This window comes from Callorhinus ursinus, unplaced genomic scaffold, assembly GCF_003265705.2.
Source record: "Callorhinus ursinus isolate GAN/ISIS: 27379988/994484 unplaced genomic scaffold, GSC_fseal_2.0 scaffold118, whole genome shotgun sequence".
Taxonomy (NCBI): domain Eukaryota; kingdom Metazoa; phylum Chordata; class Mammalia; order Carnivora; family Otariidae; genus Callorhinus; species Callorhinus ursinus.
The window spans coordinates 893,713-913,078 of record NW_027397180.1 but is presented as its reverse complement, the minus strand read 5'-3'; the positions used below and the strand labels follow the sequence as shown (position 1 = coordinate 913,078).

The following is a 19,366-nucleotide window of genomic DNA, read 5'->3' as shown; positions in this document are numbered from 1 at the left end:
ATCCGGGCACAGACCGTTCCAAGACGCGGCTCCGTAACTATTCTCGTCTGGACCGAGAGGCCAGGGGAGGGCAGAGCTGCAGCCTCGGGCCAGGGGGCGCGGCGGGTGGGCGCCGCCCGCCGTGGTGGGGGTGGTGGGACCCAGGAGGGTGGGGAGGCCCGGGGGACGAGGGACCGCGCGCGGGGCGGCGCGGGGGCCGCGGCGGCGGGGGCGCCGGAACAGGAGCGCCCCCGTCCCGGCCCCGGGGCCGTCCGTGCCGTGCGCTCGCAGAGCGCTGCAGGGGCCTTGGGGGTGCCGCGCCGCCCGCTCCGCGGGCCACGTGACCGGCACCGGCCGCCGCTGGCGGGCATGCCCACACGACCAGCTCGGGAGCCGTTCCGCAGGGCCGCGGCCCGGGAAGAGCGACTGCGCAGGCGCCCGCCGGGAGCGCGCGTGCGTGCGTTGCCGGAAGGGGCGGGGCGGGCGCGGCGCCTGCGCAGTGAGCAGCGCGGGGGGCGGGGCCAGCCGTCAGCTGACCGAGGCGGCGGCGGCGGCGGCGGCGGCGGCGGCGGCTTTCGCGGGACAGCAGTCGGCGTCGCAGGCTCCAGCGCCGAGGGTCGCGGTCGCGTTCGCTCCCGGTGGGCGAGGCGGGGGCCGGGCAGCACCATGGCGACCACCGTCAGCACGCAGCGCGGGCCGGTGAGGCTGCGGGCGGGCGGCGGGCGTGGGCTCCGGAGCCTCCGGGGAGGGCCCGACGACGGGCTCCGGGCGGGGCGGCGGCGCGGCGGGGCCGGCCCCGCACCCCGGCTGGGTCCCCCGCACCGAGGAGGGTCCCCTGTGCGCCGGGTGGCGCTCACACGGAGCAGCCCCCCCGGCGGTGCCTCTGTCGTGGAGGACGCTGAGCCCCGGGTGCTGTCTGCCCTCCCCCCGCGCAGAGTAAGGCTCGCTAGCCCCGCTGCGTCCCCGCTCGGGGCCCTTGTCACACCGCCAGTTTTTCGTCTACGAATGAGAGGGTGGGAACCGAGGACCTGGGAGGGCCCCTCCCAGTTCTCAGTCGGAGGCTCCCGTGTGGACCCCCACACGGTGCGGACCCCCTCACGGTGGCATTGCAGGAGAGCTGGTGTAGACTGGCCCAGGGTGGCCGGGCGGTGAGGTGGCCTCCCAGCAGCCCATTCAGATGCGTCGGGGGCGGGTTGTCACAAACCTGAAGTTTTTAGGAACAGCAGCTCAAGATGCCCAGCAGGGGAACAGTTTGGTCCTTTTGAGCAGGAAAAAAGGTTCCTTTGATGTGATCTCCCAGTCAGCGGCTGGGGGTAAGTTCCCATTCCCAGGGCTTCTCACCCCTGACGCTGGACGTGGTTGGGTCTTGTTTGTGCACACTAGAGGAGGATCTGTTCACAGAACGCTTTTTCTGAGGTTGAAAGGAAGACCCTGGTTTTGTCGGAATTCCCCTTTGGGCACAGGTACTCCTTCTGAGAGCTTTGAAGGGGACCTGACCCACACTTCCTGTCGGACTTGGGTGTGGGAAGGTCCCGGAGCCAGTGGGGAGCGTTCTGGACTCGTCCTGGGGCTTCCAACGCTCCGTCTTCGCAGCAAATTACAGCAGGTTCGCTGCCAGCAATTTCTCATGTTTATGCAACTGGCTGATCAAGAGCAAGGGAACCCCAGCGGCTCCTTTCCTTGTCCTCCCACACCCCCCGCCAGGGAGGAGTGGGCTTAACGGTCTGGCAGGACAGCTCCTGCCCTGGCCGGTCATGTGTCCTCAGCCTCCTGGGAACCCAGCGCCCTTGTGCGGGACTTCACTGGAGGCGTGGGACTGCGCGTAAACACGCATGAGGTTGGGCGTGGTGTCTGGTGTGAAGGGAGCACTCTGGAGCTCAGCTCGTCCTGTTACCAGGGGAACACTGAGTTCTGTGACAGCATAAAGCCGAAGCCCCTACAGTCCGGAGGGAGGGAGGGAGCAGGAGCGTCTGAGAGCGTTCACACACGTGGGGCCTGTGTTGTCCCGTGCTGCTTCTCTGTTGACTCCGTGAGTATGGTGTTTCCTGGCACATGTGACCGTGCTGTGGCCTTACGTGTGTCGTTGGTGTGCAGTATGGGTTGCCCTCCTTGACCTGCAAACACGCAGTAATGTCAGGGCTGGGCCGGAGCTGGTGGGGGCTCCCGGAAGGTGTCATCCGGGGCTGGGGTCTTGAGTGCCAGTGCAGGGCAGGGGACGTCTTCCTCAGCCAGTGTTACCGATCATGGTATTTGGGGCAGCACGATACAGTGAACACCCAGGTGTGGTGCCCCCATCAGGATCTCACAGGGCAGCGCAGCAAACAGCCTGCGAGCTGGTGAGCTGCACACTCAGAGCTGTGGGTCTTTTCTTCTTTTTTAAGATCTTATTTATTTGAGAGAGAGTTCGAGAGAAGAGTGCATGAGCAGGGGAGGAGCAGAGGGAGAGGACAAGCAGACTCTGCACTGAGCGTGAAGTCCGATGTGGGGCTCGATCCCACGACCCGGGATCGTGACCTGCGCTGAAACCAGAAGTCAGACGCTCAACCGACTGAGCGCCCCAGGCGCCCCAGAGCTGTGGGTCTTAACTCAAGACTTAGATGTGAAGGTGGCCTGTCACGGGCCGTGGTTGAGGTGGGTAGGGTTCCTGGGGGGAGATGGCACCTAACGTAACACTTGAAGGAGGAGCCCGTGGGGAGGGGCTGGGCCTGGAGGGAGAGAGGGTGGGCTGCTGCTGGAAGGCCAGGGAGGGTGGGTGCCTGTGCCAGTACGAGTAACAGGCATGGCCAGGGTGCTTTTCTAGATGAAAGGCCTGCAGGCAGCAAATGGATTGGGTGCTTTAGTTTTATCTGGTCACTACAGTGTTAACTTTTTAAGAAAGCTTTTTGCCTGGCACACAGCCTCTTCGTGTCCCCTGCTCCCCTCTGGGCTAAGCAGTCCTTGTAAGGACCATGTTGCCATTGTTCGAGTCTGGCGGGCCGCTTCCTTTACCCAGGGTGCCCGGACTCCACGGGGTGCTGGGTGCTCTGCAGGCACAGGATGAGGCGAGGTGCTCAGCTATCCCAGCAGGCGGTGGTGAAGGAGCACTGGGCGGGGCTCAGGTGCTGGGTGGTGACTGGGCGGCTCTCCTGAGCATTAGCCCCGAGCCGCTGGGCTGCATCCCTGTGCATGGCACCCAGGGCTCCACCAGGGCTCCAGGGAGCCCAGAGCCTGGACTCACACGTGTGGGACATACTCTGAAGTCTGACCGTCACCCCCCACTTGCCACAAAGGAGTGAAGGCAGCGTCCTTGGGGACGTGAAGGAGGAACGGGAGTCTGCCTGGTAGGGGTGAGGGGGCGTTTCCCATGTCCTCACACAGGGCAGCCTGAGGGGCTGGGTGAGGTGGGCTGAGGATGGGGCAGTGCTGGCTGCTTCCCTCGGTGGGGCTCAGATGGTTCTTAGGCATCTGTCTGTCCAGGCTAGTTCCTTCCCTGAATTGCCACTGAGCCATGCCCCAGGCCTATGCTGTTTGCCCCGCTTTTCACGTTGCTAGTATTCTTGTGACAACGTCTATTTTCTGTCCAGGGTTTCTGTCCAGTCCACAGATCGTTCAGAAGCACCTGATGGGCCCCTGCCTTCCTTGTTAGAACTTGGGGAGTTTGTAGGACATGCTGCTTTAAACCACATAGTGCCTGTCAACTCGTGGGGATGGCGATCGAGGCTCAGTCAGGGGTGTCGGAGCCTTTCCAGCCTCCCTCACAGATGTGTGGGTGGGCCCCCTGGAGTTCAGGCTGACCACAGCCACTCGTCCTCCCCCTGGAGGTGCTGATCGGGCAGTGGGTTCAGGCTGAGCGCACCGTCCTCCTCACGATGGCTTTGCCCTCCTGACCTGAGCTGGTCTGCTGGGTGACACTTGGGTGACTTGAGACTGTCCAGGTCCTCGTCAGCCCTGATGATGATGATTGTTCTTGATAGACGACGTAGTAACAACGTTCTTAATTCCATATAAATATAAATAGATATATAAATACACAGATAAATTCAAGTAAGTGGTGAATGTAAATAACTTCGATATTGATAATTATCGCTGGATCAGTGATGACTCTAGGGATGGGAAAGGGTGATATTTGTATTTTATGGCTTGTTCTGTTTTTATTAACTGGGACTCTTTGCTAAGATGGCTTTGCAGATGGTCCACTGTCTGTCTGTGCTGAAACACAGTTGTGCAAGAGAGGTCAGGAAATGCTCAGCTCTTGCCCGTTGGTTTCCAGGACTTGGAGGGAAGGCCTGGCTTTCTCTTTAGGCTCGTGCGTGGCAGCGTTTCCTTTCTTGAGCACCGTCGTGAGCCCGTGGGCCTCGTGTGCACACCCTGCCTGCCGTGGCATGCCTGCTCGCCCTACCGGCTGGCCCAGATCCTCCCTGCTGACAGCCCGGGCCTCTCCCTCCGGCCTCTCCGAGCTGGGTGGGGGTGTGTCCAGGGTCGGGGTGCGGTGCCCTTGCTGGCTGCACGGAGCCTTTCTTGTTTGGACCCATGCTAGTGTGGGAGCATCCACCTTGTGTTCGTGTCTTCATTCTTTGACGAGACGTCTTTCTGTCTAAGGTTGGTTTATCGTCAGCATGTCATTAGACCTTTAAGAAGTCAAATCCAAGAAGCGTCTTCGTCTCTTAGCGGGAACACGTTAAGTAATTGTATGTGGTCACGCACATGCGTGCCCTTCCGCTGTTGTCCTCGGTGCTCGGGTCTACCTTTTCTGTGTCCGTGTCTCTCCTTGTGTTCTCTGGGGCGGTTGAATAGTTTCTCAAATTCAGGTGTTCATTCTGTCCTGGTCTGGAAAACACACGGATTTCTGTTCTCTTGGTGGTTATGGTAGAGACTTTCCCACGCAGACTCAGCAGGGTGTAAGTCAGCTGCTGTGTTTGCGCTCCTGCTGAGCTGCGGCCTCGGTGAATCTAGCGGCAAGTGTGCCCTTGCAGGGCCTTCAGCAGGGCAGGCCCCCGCAACGCCAGGGAGGCTCGGGGCTCCTGGCCCACCAGACACCGTCCCGAGGTTGGGGCTCCTTATCCTGTGAGCTGCTGACTTCACCACCTGGCCCTCGGCCCCTCTACAGCTCGTGGCCACATGGGCTTCTCTGTGTCTCTGTTGTCACCTTCCTCTGTCCCTTTCAGCCGTGGTTCCAGTGTGAGTGATGTGGACCGAGAGCCGAGTGATAGCTGTGGACCAAGGAGGCATTTGTGTTGGGGTGTCTCTTTGGACCGTGGTGGCGGCTCCGGAGCCCTGAGTGCCTGTGTTCTCACGGGTGACACCAGCCCCAGAGAGCAGGGCGGGTTCTCAGAGGAGGCAGAGGGAACAGAAGGCCTCGCGGTGGCTGGCGGCCCGCACTGGGGCTCCCCGCTCCTCGCGGCATCGTCATGCCCTGTTTCATTGAGTGTCACGTGGCCATCGGCTTGGTGGGGCACGTGGACACGGGAGCTCTGCCTCGTTCTCGTGTTTGTTTTCATACCACAGGCATTTTCCATCCCGTCACTATGTCGGGGTGCCAAAAAGAACATCCAGCGGGTGGCTAAAAAGTATTTTCTCGTTTCAAGCACAAGTTAAAAGTTCACTAAAAATATTTTCTAAGAAAATTTTCCAGATGTTTTATTGGAAAAGTAACAGTTGAATTAATTTTTAATTCTTGATGACATTGGTACTGTGTTTATATAAATTGCTGATTTGTGTGCGTAATTTGACGCATTATAACTTGTAAGTAAATATGTTCAAGGTTCTCAACAAATACAGATACAAAGCATTAATAGGTTTTCGGTTTTTAACCTAACTTTTAACTTAAAAACTTCATTCCTTTTTTTTTTTTTTAAAGATTTTATTTATTTGTTAGAGTGGATGCACACCAACAGGGTGGAGGGGCAGAGGGAAAAGCCGGGAGCCCAGTCCCAGGCTCCATCCCAGGACCCCAAGATCATGACCTAAACCAGCAGCAGGCACTTAACCAACTGAGCCACCCAGGTGCCCCTAAAAACTTGATCGTAAGCCTGCTTTAACTGAGGAGCGCTGTTTGTATGCAGAGCACGAGTCCGTGGACGGAATGTGGACTGATAGACACTGTCTGCAGACTGTGAGGGTGGCGAGGGGTAGATGGTCCTTGTGGGGAGGGTGACGACAGACAGGCCCAGAGGGCCCCCTGCCCCAGCCGGCGCACGGCTGATAGTCCATTTTGGACTCTGTATCCATCTTGTAAGCATGAGCCAGATGACAGTTTACAATGTCCATTATTTATTTCTGGTCAAGATTAACCATTCTCTCTAGTCCTTGAGCCAGGATAAAGCATGTACTTTGATGTGACCGTTCAGACGTTTCCTCCATTGTTATATTGCAAAAGTAAATTTTAGGGTTAGCCCTGAATTTCTGTGTGTCAGTAACGCAGGCGCTCACGACAACCTTCCCTGGCTGGTCTCTGAAGCGGTCGGGCTTGTGTTGGTGTCTGGGCTCGCCTGTCGGGCCTGACTGCGGACTGGTTTCATCTGCAGTGCTGACTGCAGGTGTGGGAGTCCACTCACGTGGACGGACTCTGCCGTGGTTTGAGCAGCGGGCAGACCTGTCTGCCGGCTCCCGGGGCCGCAGGTGCTGCTTGCATATGACCAGGAGCTTGGTATTTCGTAAGAAGTGGGGCGCTGTTTCCTTTTTCCTTTTTAGTTAAGTTGACATGTTTTCTGACAAACTTCACATGTTAGAGTTACGCAATGGCCGTAACAGTTCGGAGAGCCCTAGCGTCTTTGCACCTCGTGTGAGGTCCTCACTGGGGACGTCAGCAGGGCACGTCTGTCACAACCAGAGAGCTGGCTTTGGTGTGTGACTGCTCGCTCCGGGCTTCATTTGGGTGCCCCGCGTTTGCCTCCCTGTCCGTTCTGTCGCAGGGTTCCAGCCCAGACCCCACAGGGCACAGGGCTGCCACGGACCCTTGGTGGCCTGCTCTCTGGGACCGTCTCAGACTTTCCTTGTTTTGGGGTCTGCTGGGCAGGGATTTTGTAGCCTGTCCCTTGGGTGGGAAGAAGCCTCTGGGATGTGGTGCCCTCCTTGCGGCTTTTCAGGAACCCGGCATCCCCCAGCCTGTCAGTGCTGGCGTCGGCCGGGGGGCTCAGCTGCCGTCCCCTTCCCGTGTTTTGTTTGCACTCTTAATTTATGTTGTAAAGATCCTCAGTTCACATTTATAGTTTTATATTAAAGCGTGGTTGAAAACACTAGATGTTTGACTTTTTTTTTTTTTTTTTGTAAAGGTTTACTTGCTCAAAAGAGCACACGCAAGCGCCGGGGGGAGGGGTAGAGGGAGAGTGAGTCCCAAGCAGACTCCCCTCTGAGCAGGGAGCCCATCATGGAGTTCGATCCCAGGACCCTGAGATCGTGGCCTGTGCCGAGATCAAGAGTCGGACGCTCAACCGACTGAGCCACCCAGGCACCCCGATCTCTGACCTTTGTTACAATTTTATTTCCCCCCATTAAAAAGGAGTGTGTTCTTCTTGAAGAAACCCAGACGAGTACAGTAGAAAGGAAACGTGGTTCTGCAAGTCCCATTCAGATGATGGGATGATGGGAAACAGAAATAATGATCCCCATGCCTGAGCACACCCTGTTACCACTGTCGCTGCAGACATATGCCTGGCCATCCCCGGCGTGCCCCCCCAAGGGCATGGCCCATTCCCTGCTGGATCCTCAGAGCTGCCGTGTGTGATATGGGGTGAGCGGTTATTTTTCAGAGTAAATGAGAATCTGGTTGGCATGAGTCTGTGTCTGCCAGATTGTGTTCACAGGAGCGGGCAGAGCTCACCACGGCCCCTGCAGGTGGAGGCTGGGAGGCTCAAGGCCGGCTGACAAGGCAGCATCCGGCCCCGTGTCCGCTGGGAAGAGCGCTGGCTGGGAGTGTGGCTCCCGGTTGCCCACAGCAACTGGCGATGGGTGTTGGTCTGGTAGCTGCCAGGCCAGCTGCAGCATCTCAGCTGTGATGGAGGGTGTGCGGCCTTCTTTCCAGGGCAAGCCCTGGGCCCTGCTGGTGAGCCACGTGGCACAACGGGGGAAGGGCACCTGCGAGGCCCCTTGGGAGGCAGTGCACTCCTCACCTGGCAACCCTGGGCCTCTCGGGCACCGCTGCTTTTCCTTCCGTCTGTAATGAGTGCTCGGGTCCCCTGTGGGCCCACCGGGGCCACCCACCCCAGACCGAGAAGGTGTAAATTGCTGTCCTCTTCAGGTGCCTGAGTCGGCCCGGTGTGGGGTACAGCCGGGAGAAGGGTGCTCTTGCTCTGCAGAGGAAGCAGTTGGAGCACCAAGCTGGTGGGTGCTGGCCAGGTGGGAGTGGCCAGGGCGGAGCCCCTGACCCCAGGGTCTTGAGTGGCTTTCCATCGGTTTCAGTGCCTGGTTTGGGTGATCTCCAGGCCCGGGATGGGGACATGGAATCTAGACCTTTCTAGGGATGTTTGAAATGAAACAGCACAAGGCGCCTGGAGAGAAATGCTTTCCCATTGGTGCTTATGACCTCAGCGGGTGCGGAACCCTCTGGAATCCTGCCAGATCCATGTCATCTGGAAGGCCAGAACTTGAGCAATAGAGGCCTTAGGATATTTGGTGCGTGGACATCTGAGGTGGTCCCCGGTGGTTGCTGTCAGGAAATGCAGTTTGCCACAACTCCCTGTGACACAGGGTTATCCTTTTGGCATTTCTTGAAAATAACACTTCTTCAAGGCTCTCAGCCTTGTGATGTCTCCTTGGGGCGGCCAAGGAGGACCTGGGGACCCCTGCAGGCGGGCCCTGGGCTGTAGCTCTGCTGCTCCCTCCCACGGGGATCTGTGGCCCGGGGGCTGCGCACCCTGAACCCACCCTGCCCTGAGAAGAGCGGAGTGCAGGCTGCCTGGGCGTCCGACACCTGGCGGGCCGTGCTCTGCTCATCTCTGCAGGGGAAGCCTTGTCCACGGCCACTGCCACATGTGGCAGCCAACTCCCGCTGCCTCTTCCTGGAAGACGCTTCTGGGAGCCCTTGGGGCCTCTGCACAGTCGACTGTCCTGCGTGTCCCTGGCCCCGTCTCTGGGAGGCCAGGCAGCCTTGTGGACAAGGAATTCGGCAAGAGGCAGAAGGGGGCTGTTTGGGGCTTTGTGGGGTCTTCTGGGCTGTTGTTGCATTTGAGCTGTGTCAGCATTGGGGGTGGGGGGTTCCGTACAACTGGAAATCCAAGCTTCCGATTTTGTCTCACTGCTTGGTTTCAACCAGTGCCTTGCAGTCCGCAGGGAAAGCCGATGACGGACACGTAGGCAGAGGGTGTGTGACACCTGACCACGGCCCAAGAGACCGTCGAGGAGCCGTTCTGAGCATGAGAACCTGCGGTCAGGGCCTGAGCAGAGGCCCGTGCGTGTTTCCGTGTCCACCAGGAGTGGGCTCCATGCTGGAGGGAAGTGTGGTGGCTCGAGGCACTCAGGCTGGAGACCCTGGACCCGGTGGGCCCCTTGCTTTGTAGATGACACCCTGAGCTCCCGCCACACTAACGCACATGCTCGCCCCAAAGGTGTACGTCGGTGAGCTCCCGCAGGACTTCCTCCGCATCACGCCCACGGCCACGCAGCAGCAGGTGCAGCTGGATGTGCAGGCGGCCCAGCGGCTGCAGTATGGAGCGGCGGCGAGCACAGTGGGCCGCCTCAGCATCACCGTGGTGCAGGTGGGTGTCGGGGCCTGCTCGGGGTGGGGGCGGCCCTGCATGCGGTTGCTCTGTGGGCCGTGGCTGTCAGGCCGCATTTTCTGTGTGGACAAATGGTTTTTGTGATTCGTTTTTCTTGAAACATAATGAAGTAAGTGAGGTACTGAGAATGACCCAGGCTTCTACCAGAAAAGCAGAAAGAGCCAGTGAGCGGTGTGCCGGGCACCACCCCTTCATGCCAGTGCCTCTCCCGAGGGGCACAAAGGGAGGCCCTGGCTGCTGAATGGACCGCAGGAAAGCCAAAGGCGTGGTCAGGATCTAACGTGGCTTTGGTCACCACAGCTTTCTGTGAAACCAAGAAGAAAGGGGAGTCACTGGGAGGCAGAGTCACAGTCGGGCCTTGCGAATACTGTGGGTTTTAAGGGGACTGCAGCCCAGACACCTGGCCACACTCGTGGGGCTGATAGGGTCACTCAGATACTCACGTGCTTCTGAAAGTCCGACTTCTCATGCGCCCACACGAGCGGCCGGTCCGCACCCTCCACACCATCCTCCCAGCCCCGTTTTGCCTTTTGGGCCTCTCAGCGTGGCCCATGGCCCTTTGTGATAAGCCTTTCTCCCCTCGGTCTGCGGGGGGCCCCACCGTGCTTCCTGGCCTCCCTCCCTGGGGTGTGTCCCCGGTGGTTCCTGCTGATGGAGCGGAGCGCTCTGTGGTCAGGGCCCTGGCTCCCCTCTCCCCTCCCTGCCCCCACGCCCAGGCTAGCCGTCCACTCAGCTGCAGATGGGAGCATCCACACCATAGCCCATGGGGCCTCTTTCTGGGTGTCCAGTAGGCGTGTTGTCTGCTTCCCGCATGCAGGGTGCAGGTCCTTCGCGTGATCAGGACAGGGCTGGTTTGGTTTGGGCTTGTTGCGGTTTTCCTTTGTGTGGAGCCATCTCGTTTCTCCTGCGGGCCTTCGCCCACGTTCTACTGGGCTGTGTTCTCGTCGCTGAGATTTGAGAGGCCCCTCTGTCCTGGGCCTGGCGCTCTGTCACACATGCACCTGCCCGTGTGCCTCTCTCTTGGTGGATGCGTGCAGGTCCGTGTTGGTGCTGGCAGGCGGCAGCGCACCGCGCTCCTTGCCAGGGCCGTGGTGGCGCTGTCCTACCCAGGTGTCTCCACGTTGAAGTTATGTGGTTTTTGGTTTTATGTTCCAGTGTGTGATACGCTTGGAAGGATGTTTGCTGACCGATACCCTAGGCAGCCAAAGCCTTCCCTCTTCATCAGTCCCTGTGCTTTTTTCCCCTGCAAAGGCAGCCTGTCTGGCTGAAGGTTGGGCTCCTCAGGATCCATAACCTGCAGTAGCGGACAGAGAACAGAAAGGGGAGCCAGGCGGTGGCTGGGTGCCCTGAACTCACCACCCTGCTGCTCCAGGCTGGCTCTCGAGCCCCGTGTCCCGGGTGGCTCTCGGCTCTGGCCCAGGACAGCCTGCCTGTCACCCTCCTCTGCAGCCTCTTCTGAGGGGGACGCTGGAGAAGGAGCTGCCCCACACGGCACAGCGGCTCCCTTGACTTGAGCTGGGACCTTCGGCACCTGGTGCCCAGGAACAGTTTTTGGCTGTGTCCTGTTCCCCGGAAAACCCTGGGGTTGATGACTCGAAGAGGGTGGACAACTTAGGTGAGCGTGTGTCTTTCACTCTGACGGCAGCTGCTCATTCAGTAACAAGGGCTGTATTTCAGGCCAAGTTGGCGAAAAATTATGGCATGACCCGCATGGACCCGTACTGCCGACTGCGCCTCGGCTATGCGGTCTACGAGACACCCACTGCCCACAACGGTGCCAAGAATCCTCGCTGGAATAAAGTCATCCAGTGCACGGTGCCCCCGGGCGTGGATTCCTTCTACCTGGAGATCTTCGACGAGGTGAGAGGGCCGCCCACCATCACAGGCCCAGCGGGTGCAGGCCGCGCATGGCCACACCGGAGCCACAGCTGCCCTGTCTTCCACCACTGAGGCTGTCCAGGAGCTGCAGGCGTGCCCAGACACAGAGTGTGTCGTTGCTTTGTGACGGGTGTGCTGGTGTCCCCAGCAGCAGTGAAAAGTACACAGTCTCATGCAGATCCTTTCACCCGTTAGATTCAGAAACAGCATCAGCAGGGATGGGAACACCGGGCACTCCAAGGAGACAGTGTTGACTGCACTCCTTCCCCAAGCCCCAAACACATCCCCAAACCAAGGGCACATGGAGGCCAGCTCTTACAACCAGGTTGGACGTAAAGTGGGTCAGACCCCACACTGGGTGGAACGGGGTTCTTGGGCAAGTTGCCAGCCCCCCAAGTGTCCCTGGGGGGGTCAGATAGATGCGGTGGGGCTCTTGCTGAGCATGGTCCTCTGGGCACCTGTGTGGGGCAGCCCAGTCCTCCGTGGCTGTCCAGGGAGCCCCAGGGGATCAGTTGGCAGGATGAGAGGTCAGAGCGCTGGGCGTTGGGCAGCAGGGCCTGGAGGTGACCCCCCCCCCCCGGTGCAGTGCCCTCTGCCCTCCCTCTTTCCTAGGTTTCTCCCTCCTACTCTTCCGTTACTCAGCACAGGGGTAGAAGGGAGGGCCTGCCTAGCAGGGAAAGGGCCTCCTTCCCTCCATCCATGCCCATTAGGCTTTGGACTTGCAAGGGGTCCCGAGAGGGTGGGCAGAGGCCAGACCACACTTGTCCAGATGCTGACTGAGGCCCCCTGGCCTCATGGGGATGAGGGTGGTGGGGGAGCCAGACCTTGGGGGGGTGGGGGGTAAGTCTTGGAGGTGGTGGCCCCTTGGGGGCAGGGGGAGGGTGGGGGTGTGGGCGGGGGTCTCGGGGCAGGGATGATGGGTGGGGCTGAGGGGCTGTGAGGGCACCGGTGGGGAAGTGGGGCATGGGGCCGGAGGGGGGCGGCAGGGGCAGGGCCTCAAGGCCGGGCCTCGCGGTGACGGCGGCACCTGGGCCCCCATCTCCCTCAGCGGGCCTTCTCCATGGATGACCGCATCGCCTGGACGCACGTCACCATCCCCGAGTCCCTGAAGCAGGGCAAGGTGGAGGACGAGTGGTACAGCCTCAGTGGCCGGCAGGGCGACGACAAGGAGGGCATGATCAACCTGGTCATGTCCTACACGGTGAGCGCGGGCAGGGGGCTGGTCACGTCCTACACGGTGAGCGCGGGCAGGGCCCGGCCGAGCGGCTGGTCACGTCCTACACGGTGAGCGCGGGCAGGGCCGGCCGAGCGGCTGGTCACGTCCTACACGGTGAGAGCGGGCAGGGGGCCGGCCGAGCGGCTGGTCACGTCCTACACGGTGAGCGCGGGCAGGGCCCGGCCGAGCGGCAGCCTCAGCTTGGCGGAGTTGTCCGTCCCCGAGGGACTGGGACCTTGGCTTGCAGGCATTGGGCGTCCTGGTGGGAGGAGCAGCATGGGTTGGTGGCCTGTCCCTCAGGGTACGGCCTCCCCCATGGTCGGAGCGGGCCCACCAGGTGGTAGGGAGGGGTCTCACATGGGGTTTAAGGGAGCGGCCGCTGGCCCTCTGGCCCTCAGGTGTCCTGGCTCGTGCCGGCTCCATGGCCCGCGGCCTGCTGCTCTTGGGGCAGGTGGGGGTCTGGGACCTTTGTGTCACCGAGGCGGTGGTGGTGTCCCTGTTGTTTTAACTGCCTGGAGGAAGTTCCCTGCAGGTGTCCCAGCCCAGCAGAGGTTCATTCCCCTTCTTTAGCCCTGGGCTGTTAAAAGCAAGTCCCAGCATCGGTGTGATTCGATTTGTAGACGTTCGATTACACAACTGCTGTTGTCACACGAACACACAACCCCGGTTCTGTTAACGGAGCCGGTAGCATTCTAGAGGCAGTCGGGAAGCGTTACAGGTGTAGGTCCTCAAAGTACCTGTTTGCTTCCCGGGACCACGTTCCCTTCTGATCCCACGTCAGTCGGCCACGGCTCTGTAACAGCCTCTGTAGCCAAGCTGCTCGCCCCAGCCTTCCACCAGGGCAGTGTTAGGGTGTCCATTGCCATGGGTGCTGTGTTCTCTGTGACGCCATGATCGCCTTCCGTGTGTTCCAGTCACTGCCGGCCACCGTGATGATGCCGCCTCAGCCTGTGGTCCTGATGCCCACTGTGTACCAGCAAGGCGTCGGCTACGTGCCCATCACAGGTGTGTGTCACTCCCCCTCCCTGGTGCTGTCCTCGGGGGCTTGCGGCGCAGCGTGCAGGCTAAGTCCTGTCTGCGCATGACTCACGGGATCCTTCCAAATACAAGGATGTGGTCTTAGGCTTGAATTATTTTATACGTCTGTAGGATATAGGTTTTTTTCCCGACTGTTGGCAGGTTGAACTTTTGTGGAGGTGTAGAAACGTAATCTCTGAACATGTTGGTATACGAGTTATCGTCATGAAAGATCCTGCCCTGTGGGGTGACGTGAGCCATGTGCCCAAATGTGCCTGTTCTGTCTGTTTATTCATCTTTGTAAAGTAGCAGTTTGTGACAGCAGTTGGGTTGCTTACATGTCTTTGGATTTTCAAATGTTAATGTCAGCCATCGGCTCACTTCTGCCCTGGCTGTGATGGTAACTGGACTCAACCAGCCCCTGCCGCAAACAGCCATGAACCCAGGCAGAATGGACGAGGCGGCAGCTGTGATCGGGCATCAGCAGACAGGCCCTGTAGGACTGTGATCCCCAAGAGAAGGGAGGCGGAGGAGCCCTGGGTCACCGCGGTCTCTGCCCAAGGCAGCATGGTGGTCCCACCGTGCGAAAGGGGCTGGACTGGGGCAGGACGCTGGGGTGCCCCGGGGTTTCCACCCAGCCAGAGAAGAGAGGCCTCATCATTGTGCAGTTGCTGCTGGCGCAGGACCAGGGTGTCGCCTTGGGCTGACCTTCACCCCGGAGCCTAGCCACAGCCCCACAAGGAAGGGGGCAGGGCGGGGAGGCTGCACATGCGTCCAGGGTGCCCACAGAGGTTCAGGAAGCGGGGAGAGCCGTAGACTCCGGTTTCCACAGGGCACCGTCCAGCAGACAAGGCGGAGAAAGGGTGAGCCCTGGTTGGGACAGAACCAGTCAATAGGAAGTGGCCTCAGGGACCCAGGAGCTCCAGAGTAACCAGGACTCATTCACAGAATTAAAGAGTGTCTTAACTAAGTGGGAAGAGGGAACCTCGGCAGAGACCCAGAAACTCAGGAAAACCGAGGGGATGTATTTGGCCTGGGAAGCACACTGAGTGGGGGAACACTCCCTCCTGCTGGAGCAGTCCAATGGCTGGGCACCTCCCTTGCCTCAGGGGGGCTCTCCGTGGGGCCTCTCCTTGCCCCTTCCCTGCAGCGGTTTCAGGGTCTGTGTGAGATCGGGGTTTGACCGCCTGCCTTGGAGGTTTGAGCAGGAACAGGCACCTTATGGGTAAAGGTGTGAGTGCCCTGGGGCCACGTAAACCAGAAGGATTGTCTGCTCTCCATTCTGGGGGCCAAAGTCCAGAATCAGGGTGTGGGCCGGGCCGCGGTCCCAAGAGGCAAAGGCGCAGAGCCGGAGGAGCTGTACCGCCACAGCCTCGGCCGCCATGGCCCTCACGGTCACAAAGCCCCTCCTGAGGGTCTGTGCCTGTGGCCCAGGCGCCCCTTTGATCAGGACCCTGCTCCAGATGGCCAGGTGAGGTCTTGCTCATACGTCTTCCTGGGCGCACACCTCAGCCACAGCGTCACTGCACCGGGACCTGTTTGAGTAACGAAAAGTCCACTTTGTCAGGAGACATGTTTTTCTGGTTCCTTAGCTCTCTTTGTAAATGCCTTTAAATTTTGTCCTAAAACGTTTATTCTGGGAAAGGCAGACTTCTGTATAAATGGAGACTTTGAACTTCTCTTTGGATGCACGTTTGTAAGCTTTGGGACAGTGACTTACTCGCAGGAGGTGGCCAAGGAAAGGAAGGAGCTTTTGCCTGGACCTTGAGGCTGAGCCGCCCACCGGCTCCAGTACGTTTCCTACAAACAGGGACTTGCGCCCACTGCCCGTGGTCGTGTGAGGCTTGTGCTTCAGAGTCTTCTTTGCTGTGAATAATTTACATCCCTAACCTTGTCGAGGTGTGCATATGTGTGCACGTGTGTGATCTGCAGTATTGGTGTGTGTGCATACATGTGATGAGTGATGTGTGTTGTGTGCGGTCTGCAGTATTGGTGTGCGCATGCGTGCATGTGCGTGTGTGTACATGGCACGCGTGTGCACGTGTCATGTGGGGAGGTGCGTGTGTGTGCAGACCCTGCTCCCGCGGGAGGGGGGCTGCCTGCAGGTGCTGCCCCCCCCCACAACAGGTGGGGGTCCCACGGGGGAGTTAACCCTGGGGTGGGGGTGAGAGCCTTTTCGAAGCATACGGCAAGGTCTGTATGCGCTGAGCAGTGCGTGGGCTGCATGGAGGCCGTGCCCGCCAGATGGGGGCAGTGCCGCCCGTGTGGGAAGGCCTTCGCACTGCTGTTCTGCCCCGTGATTTCATCCGCCCTGGAGACGGTCAGCTGGAGAGTTGGGCTCCTCAGCATCTCACCACCTTGGCCCATGATAGGAGACGCTCCAGGTGTGCACCTTGCTCTCAGGTTTCGCGTGCTTGTTGGCATCGGAGGGACCCACCTGGTGCGTGGCCTGCCCCACAGTCGCCAGTTGATGTGGGACCATCGGCCTCCTGTCCCGTGTGCTGTTCCTTCTCTGACAGAGTTTTTTGTGGCCTTCGGTCCATGAACATTGGAGTTTGAAGGGACCGCAGTGCGAGTAGCCTGTCGGGCTCTGAGCTGGGAGCGTGGACAGTGCACCTGCTGGGGGGGAGGGCTGCAGGCGGGGGGGTGCATGTCCTTGACCCCCGGGCCAGCGCTCAGCGTGGACACTGGTGCCGTCGCGTGTTCCCTAAACCGTGTCTTGTGCTTGCAGGTGTGCCTGCAGTGTGCAGCCCTGGTGTGGTGCCCGTGGCCCTGCCCCCAGCAGCCGTGAGCGCCCAGCCCCGCTGCAGCGAGGAGGACCTGAGAGCCATCCAGGACATGTTCCCCAACATGGACCGGGAGGTGATCCGCTCCGTGCTGGAAGCCCAGAGAGGGGACAGGGACGCAGCCATCAACTCCCTGCTCCAGATGGGCGAGGAGTCCTAGAGCCCCGGCCGCCACGTGGCCTCGGCCCTCCCGGTGTGCTGGCCCGGCCCCTCCCCCCCTTCCTGTGAAGGAGCCCTGTGTAGCCTTTTCTCGGGCGTCTGTAGTTCCAGTCCTCACCCTCGTGTGGGATGCATGTGGGTGGTTGGTCCCTGGCCGCTGAGCCCTCCGTCGCTCGGGCGTGGGTGTGCGTGGCTCTCCTCCTGGCTTCGTTGGGAGCAGAGTAGGCACGTGGGCCGTGTCCTGTGTACGCACACTCGCCCTCCCGCCACTTGGGGATACGTGTCTTCGTGTGCCGTGGGCTCCCTCTCCGCACGCTGTCCCAAGATCACGCTCTGCAAGCACCTGCCAACGCTTTAGAAAGTGTCGCTGTTCTCCAGGTTTGATTAATGGCATGCAGTTTACTTAACCGGAGTAGACCTATTATTTCAGGCACATAGAACATTAACAGCCGATTTGGGTTATTTTTACAACTTTCAACCTTAAAATTCACATCCTTCTGTGGATGTTCCTTGTCTGTGGTTCTGGGCTGCTCACCAGTGTCTTGGGCAGACCGACTTCCATGTTGCCCGCCCAGCGGCAGGGTCTGCACAGATGCAGATCGCACTGGATCCGGGGGGCGCTGAGCCCAGCAGCCCGCCTGTCCCCACCCATGGGCTCTGGAGCAGGGCCGTCCTGGGCCCGGGGACCCTGTGATGCCTTTTCCTGCTGTCTCCTGCCAACTCTGTGGGGTGTGACTCCGAGGGGTTGCCGCTCCATTCTCTGACCAACTCTCGGAACAGAACCTTGAAACTGGGAATAAGAAGTGATAGGTCCAGTACTTTGTATTTGTTTATTAAAGGGTATTTAGGAACCGTTGGCTTACTACTGACGTTAATTTGAGTAAACACTGTGAATTTACTTTGGGTGAGAGAAGCAGCAATCTGGTGAATGTTTAAGTCTTCCTGGGAGGCCTGAGGTGCGTGTGCCGCGCTGTGGGCTGCATGGCAGCCGTGGCCGCGGGACTGGGACAGGTGGGGGGGGGACACCTCATGAAAATCAGCCACGTGAGAGGTTTGTCAGGTGCTGCTTGCAGCCTGTGCATGAGACGCTTGCCTTTGGAGAGGGAGTCTTTCCGCCATGGGCACGATGGGCCCCAGCAGCGTGGCCCTGCGAGGGGTCAGCATGAGGGTGGACTCCTGTGTGCCGCCTTCCCCCTGCCTGGGGGAGTTTCCTGTCGGCTGGAGGACGCTGCTTCTGCTGCCACCAGGCGCGGGTCGGTCGGAGACGTGTGCACAGAAGGCTGAAGGAGCGCGAGCTGGCGGCAGGGTGGCCGCACCAGCCAGGCCCCTCAGTGAAGACGCCGCCAGCCGGTGGACGCCGACCGCTGGCTTGGACGTGTGAGCTCTGCTTTCTCGTGGAGCGCGAGTTCCCTGTTCAGTCAGTTTGGGGCCATGCAGCACGTTTCTCCCCAAACAGAAAAAAGTGTCGGGCAGGCCCGCAGCTCTCCTGTGGGGACAGCCTGCACGGACGCGCAGCGCAGGCCCCGGGCTCCCAGAGGCCCCAGTGCCGCTTCCCGCCTCCCCATTGCTGGAATGTCTGGGCGCGTCGGGGACGTGCTCCTTGTGGGGACAGGCGCGGAACCCGGCAAGCAGCCCAGCGGGCTCACTCACGGGACCTCGGTTGGCGGGAGAGGGACTCTAAACCCTTCCCTTGTGCTCCCTTCCTCGTGAACACTGTGACATCGGAGAGATCCCTCACTCCGCAGGGCCTTCTGGTTGTGTTAGGCCCTCCTTTCCTTGTTCGTGCCCCGCCGTCCTGTCTGTGGGCTCGTGGCCTGTGGCGGCCTGCTGCTCCTGCGGAAGGGGTGGGTCACATTGCAGTTCCCCTGAAGCAGGCCTGGGACGGGCCGATGACATGGCCACAGCGTGGCCACCATGGACTCCCGCGAGCCAGGGCGGCTGCTGGTGTCTGGGGCCCCGTCCCTCGTGGCCCCGTGCATGGCCAGGTGGCAGACCCCGGGGGCCTCCGTGAGCTGGTCGATGGCCTTTCCTCCAGATGCAGCCCCCCTCCCCCAACGCTGAGGACGGAGCGATGGTGTGTGCCGGGGATTCCTCCCGCCTGCCCTGCAGCGTTCCTGGAGGCGCTCCTCCCCTTACCGACTCCTCTGGCCGCAGCTTTGTGCGCTGGTGGGAACGATTCTCAGAGCTGTTTCCTGTGCTTCTGTCGGGGTCCAGTGTCCGGAGTTACCTTTGATTGTAAAGTATATTTTTGCTTTTCGGCCTTCTAATTTAATATGTGATATCTATAAAAGTAGAGAATTAAACTTCTCCAATGAAACTTTACCATTTTTGTTCCCGAGTAGTTTTTAATTTAGCTCAGAATACATTCACTCGCTAACAAGCTACACGGATGGTTGTATGAGTACAGGTGAAATTTAATGGCTGGATTCAGAACATTAACCTGAAATATTTATACCCAGCATGAAGTTTTGTTTTTCAATTAAAATATGATGGAGAGAGAGGCGCCTGGCTGGCTCAGTTGCTTAACCCTCTGCGTTCGGCCCAGGTCACGATCCCGGGGTCCGGGGATCGAGCCCCACGTCAGGTCCCTGCTCAGAGGGGAGCCTGCTTCTCCCTCTGCCCTGCCCTGTGCTCTCTGT

General features: G+C 59.9%; 1 protein-coding gene across 2 annotated transcripts; it reads left to right on the top strand.

The window, feature by feature from the left end:
• Positions 1 to 507: 507 nt before the first annotated feature.
• On the top strand, positions 508 to 19,049 carry TOLLIP (toll interacting protein). Of its 2 annotated transcripts, XM_073889816.1 has the most exons (7): positions 1,889 to 2,008; positions 2,361 to 2,610; positions 9,501 to 9,650; positions 11,349 to 11,531; positions 12,598 to 12,750; positions 13,680 to 13,770; positions 16,514 to 19,049. In XM_073889816.1, the coding sequence occupies exons 4-7, from the start codon at positions 11,373 to 11,375 to the stop codon at positions 16,726 to 16,728; spliced, it is 618 nt and encodes a 205-aa protein (XP_073745917.1). In that variant the 5' UTR covers positions 1,889 to 2,008; positions 2,361 to 2,610; positions 9,501 to 9,650; positions 11,349 to 11,372; the 3' UTR covers positions 16,729 to 19,049. The 2 variants fall into 2 exon arrangements, with proteins under 2 accessions (XP_025717802.1, XP_073745917.1); XM_025862017.2 differs by lacking the exons at positions 1,889 to 2,008; positions 2,361 to 2,610 and adding an exon at positions 508 to 678.
• Positions 19,050 to 19,366: the final 317 nt, after the last annotated feature.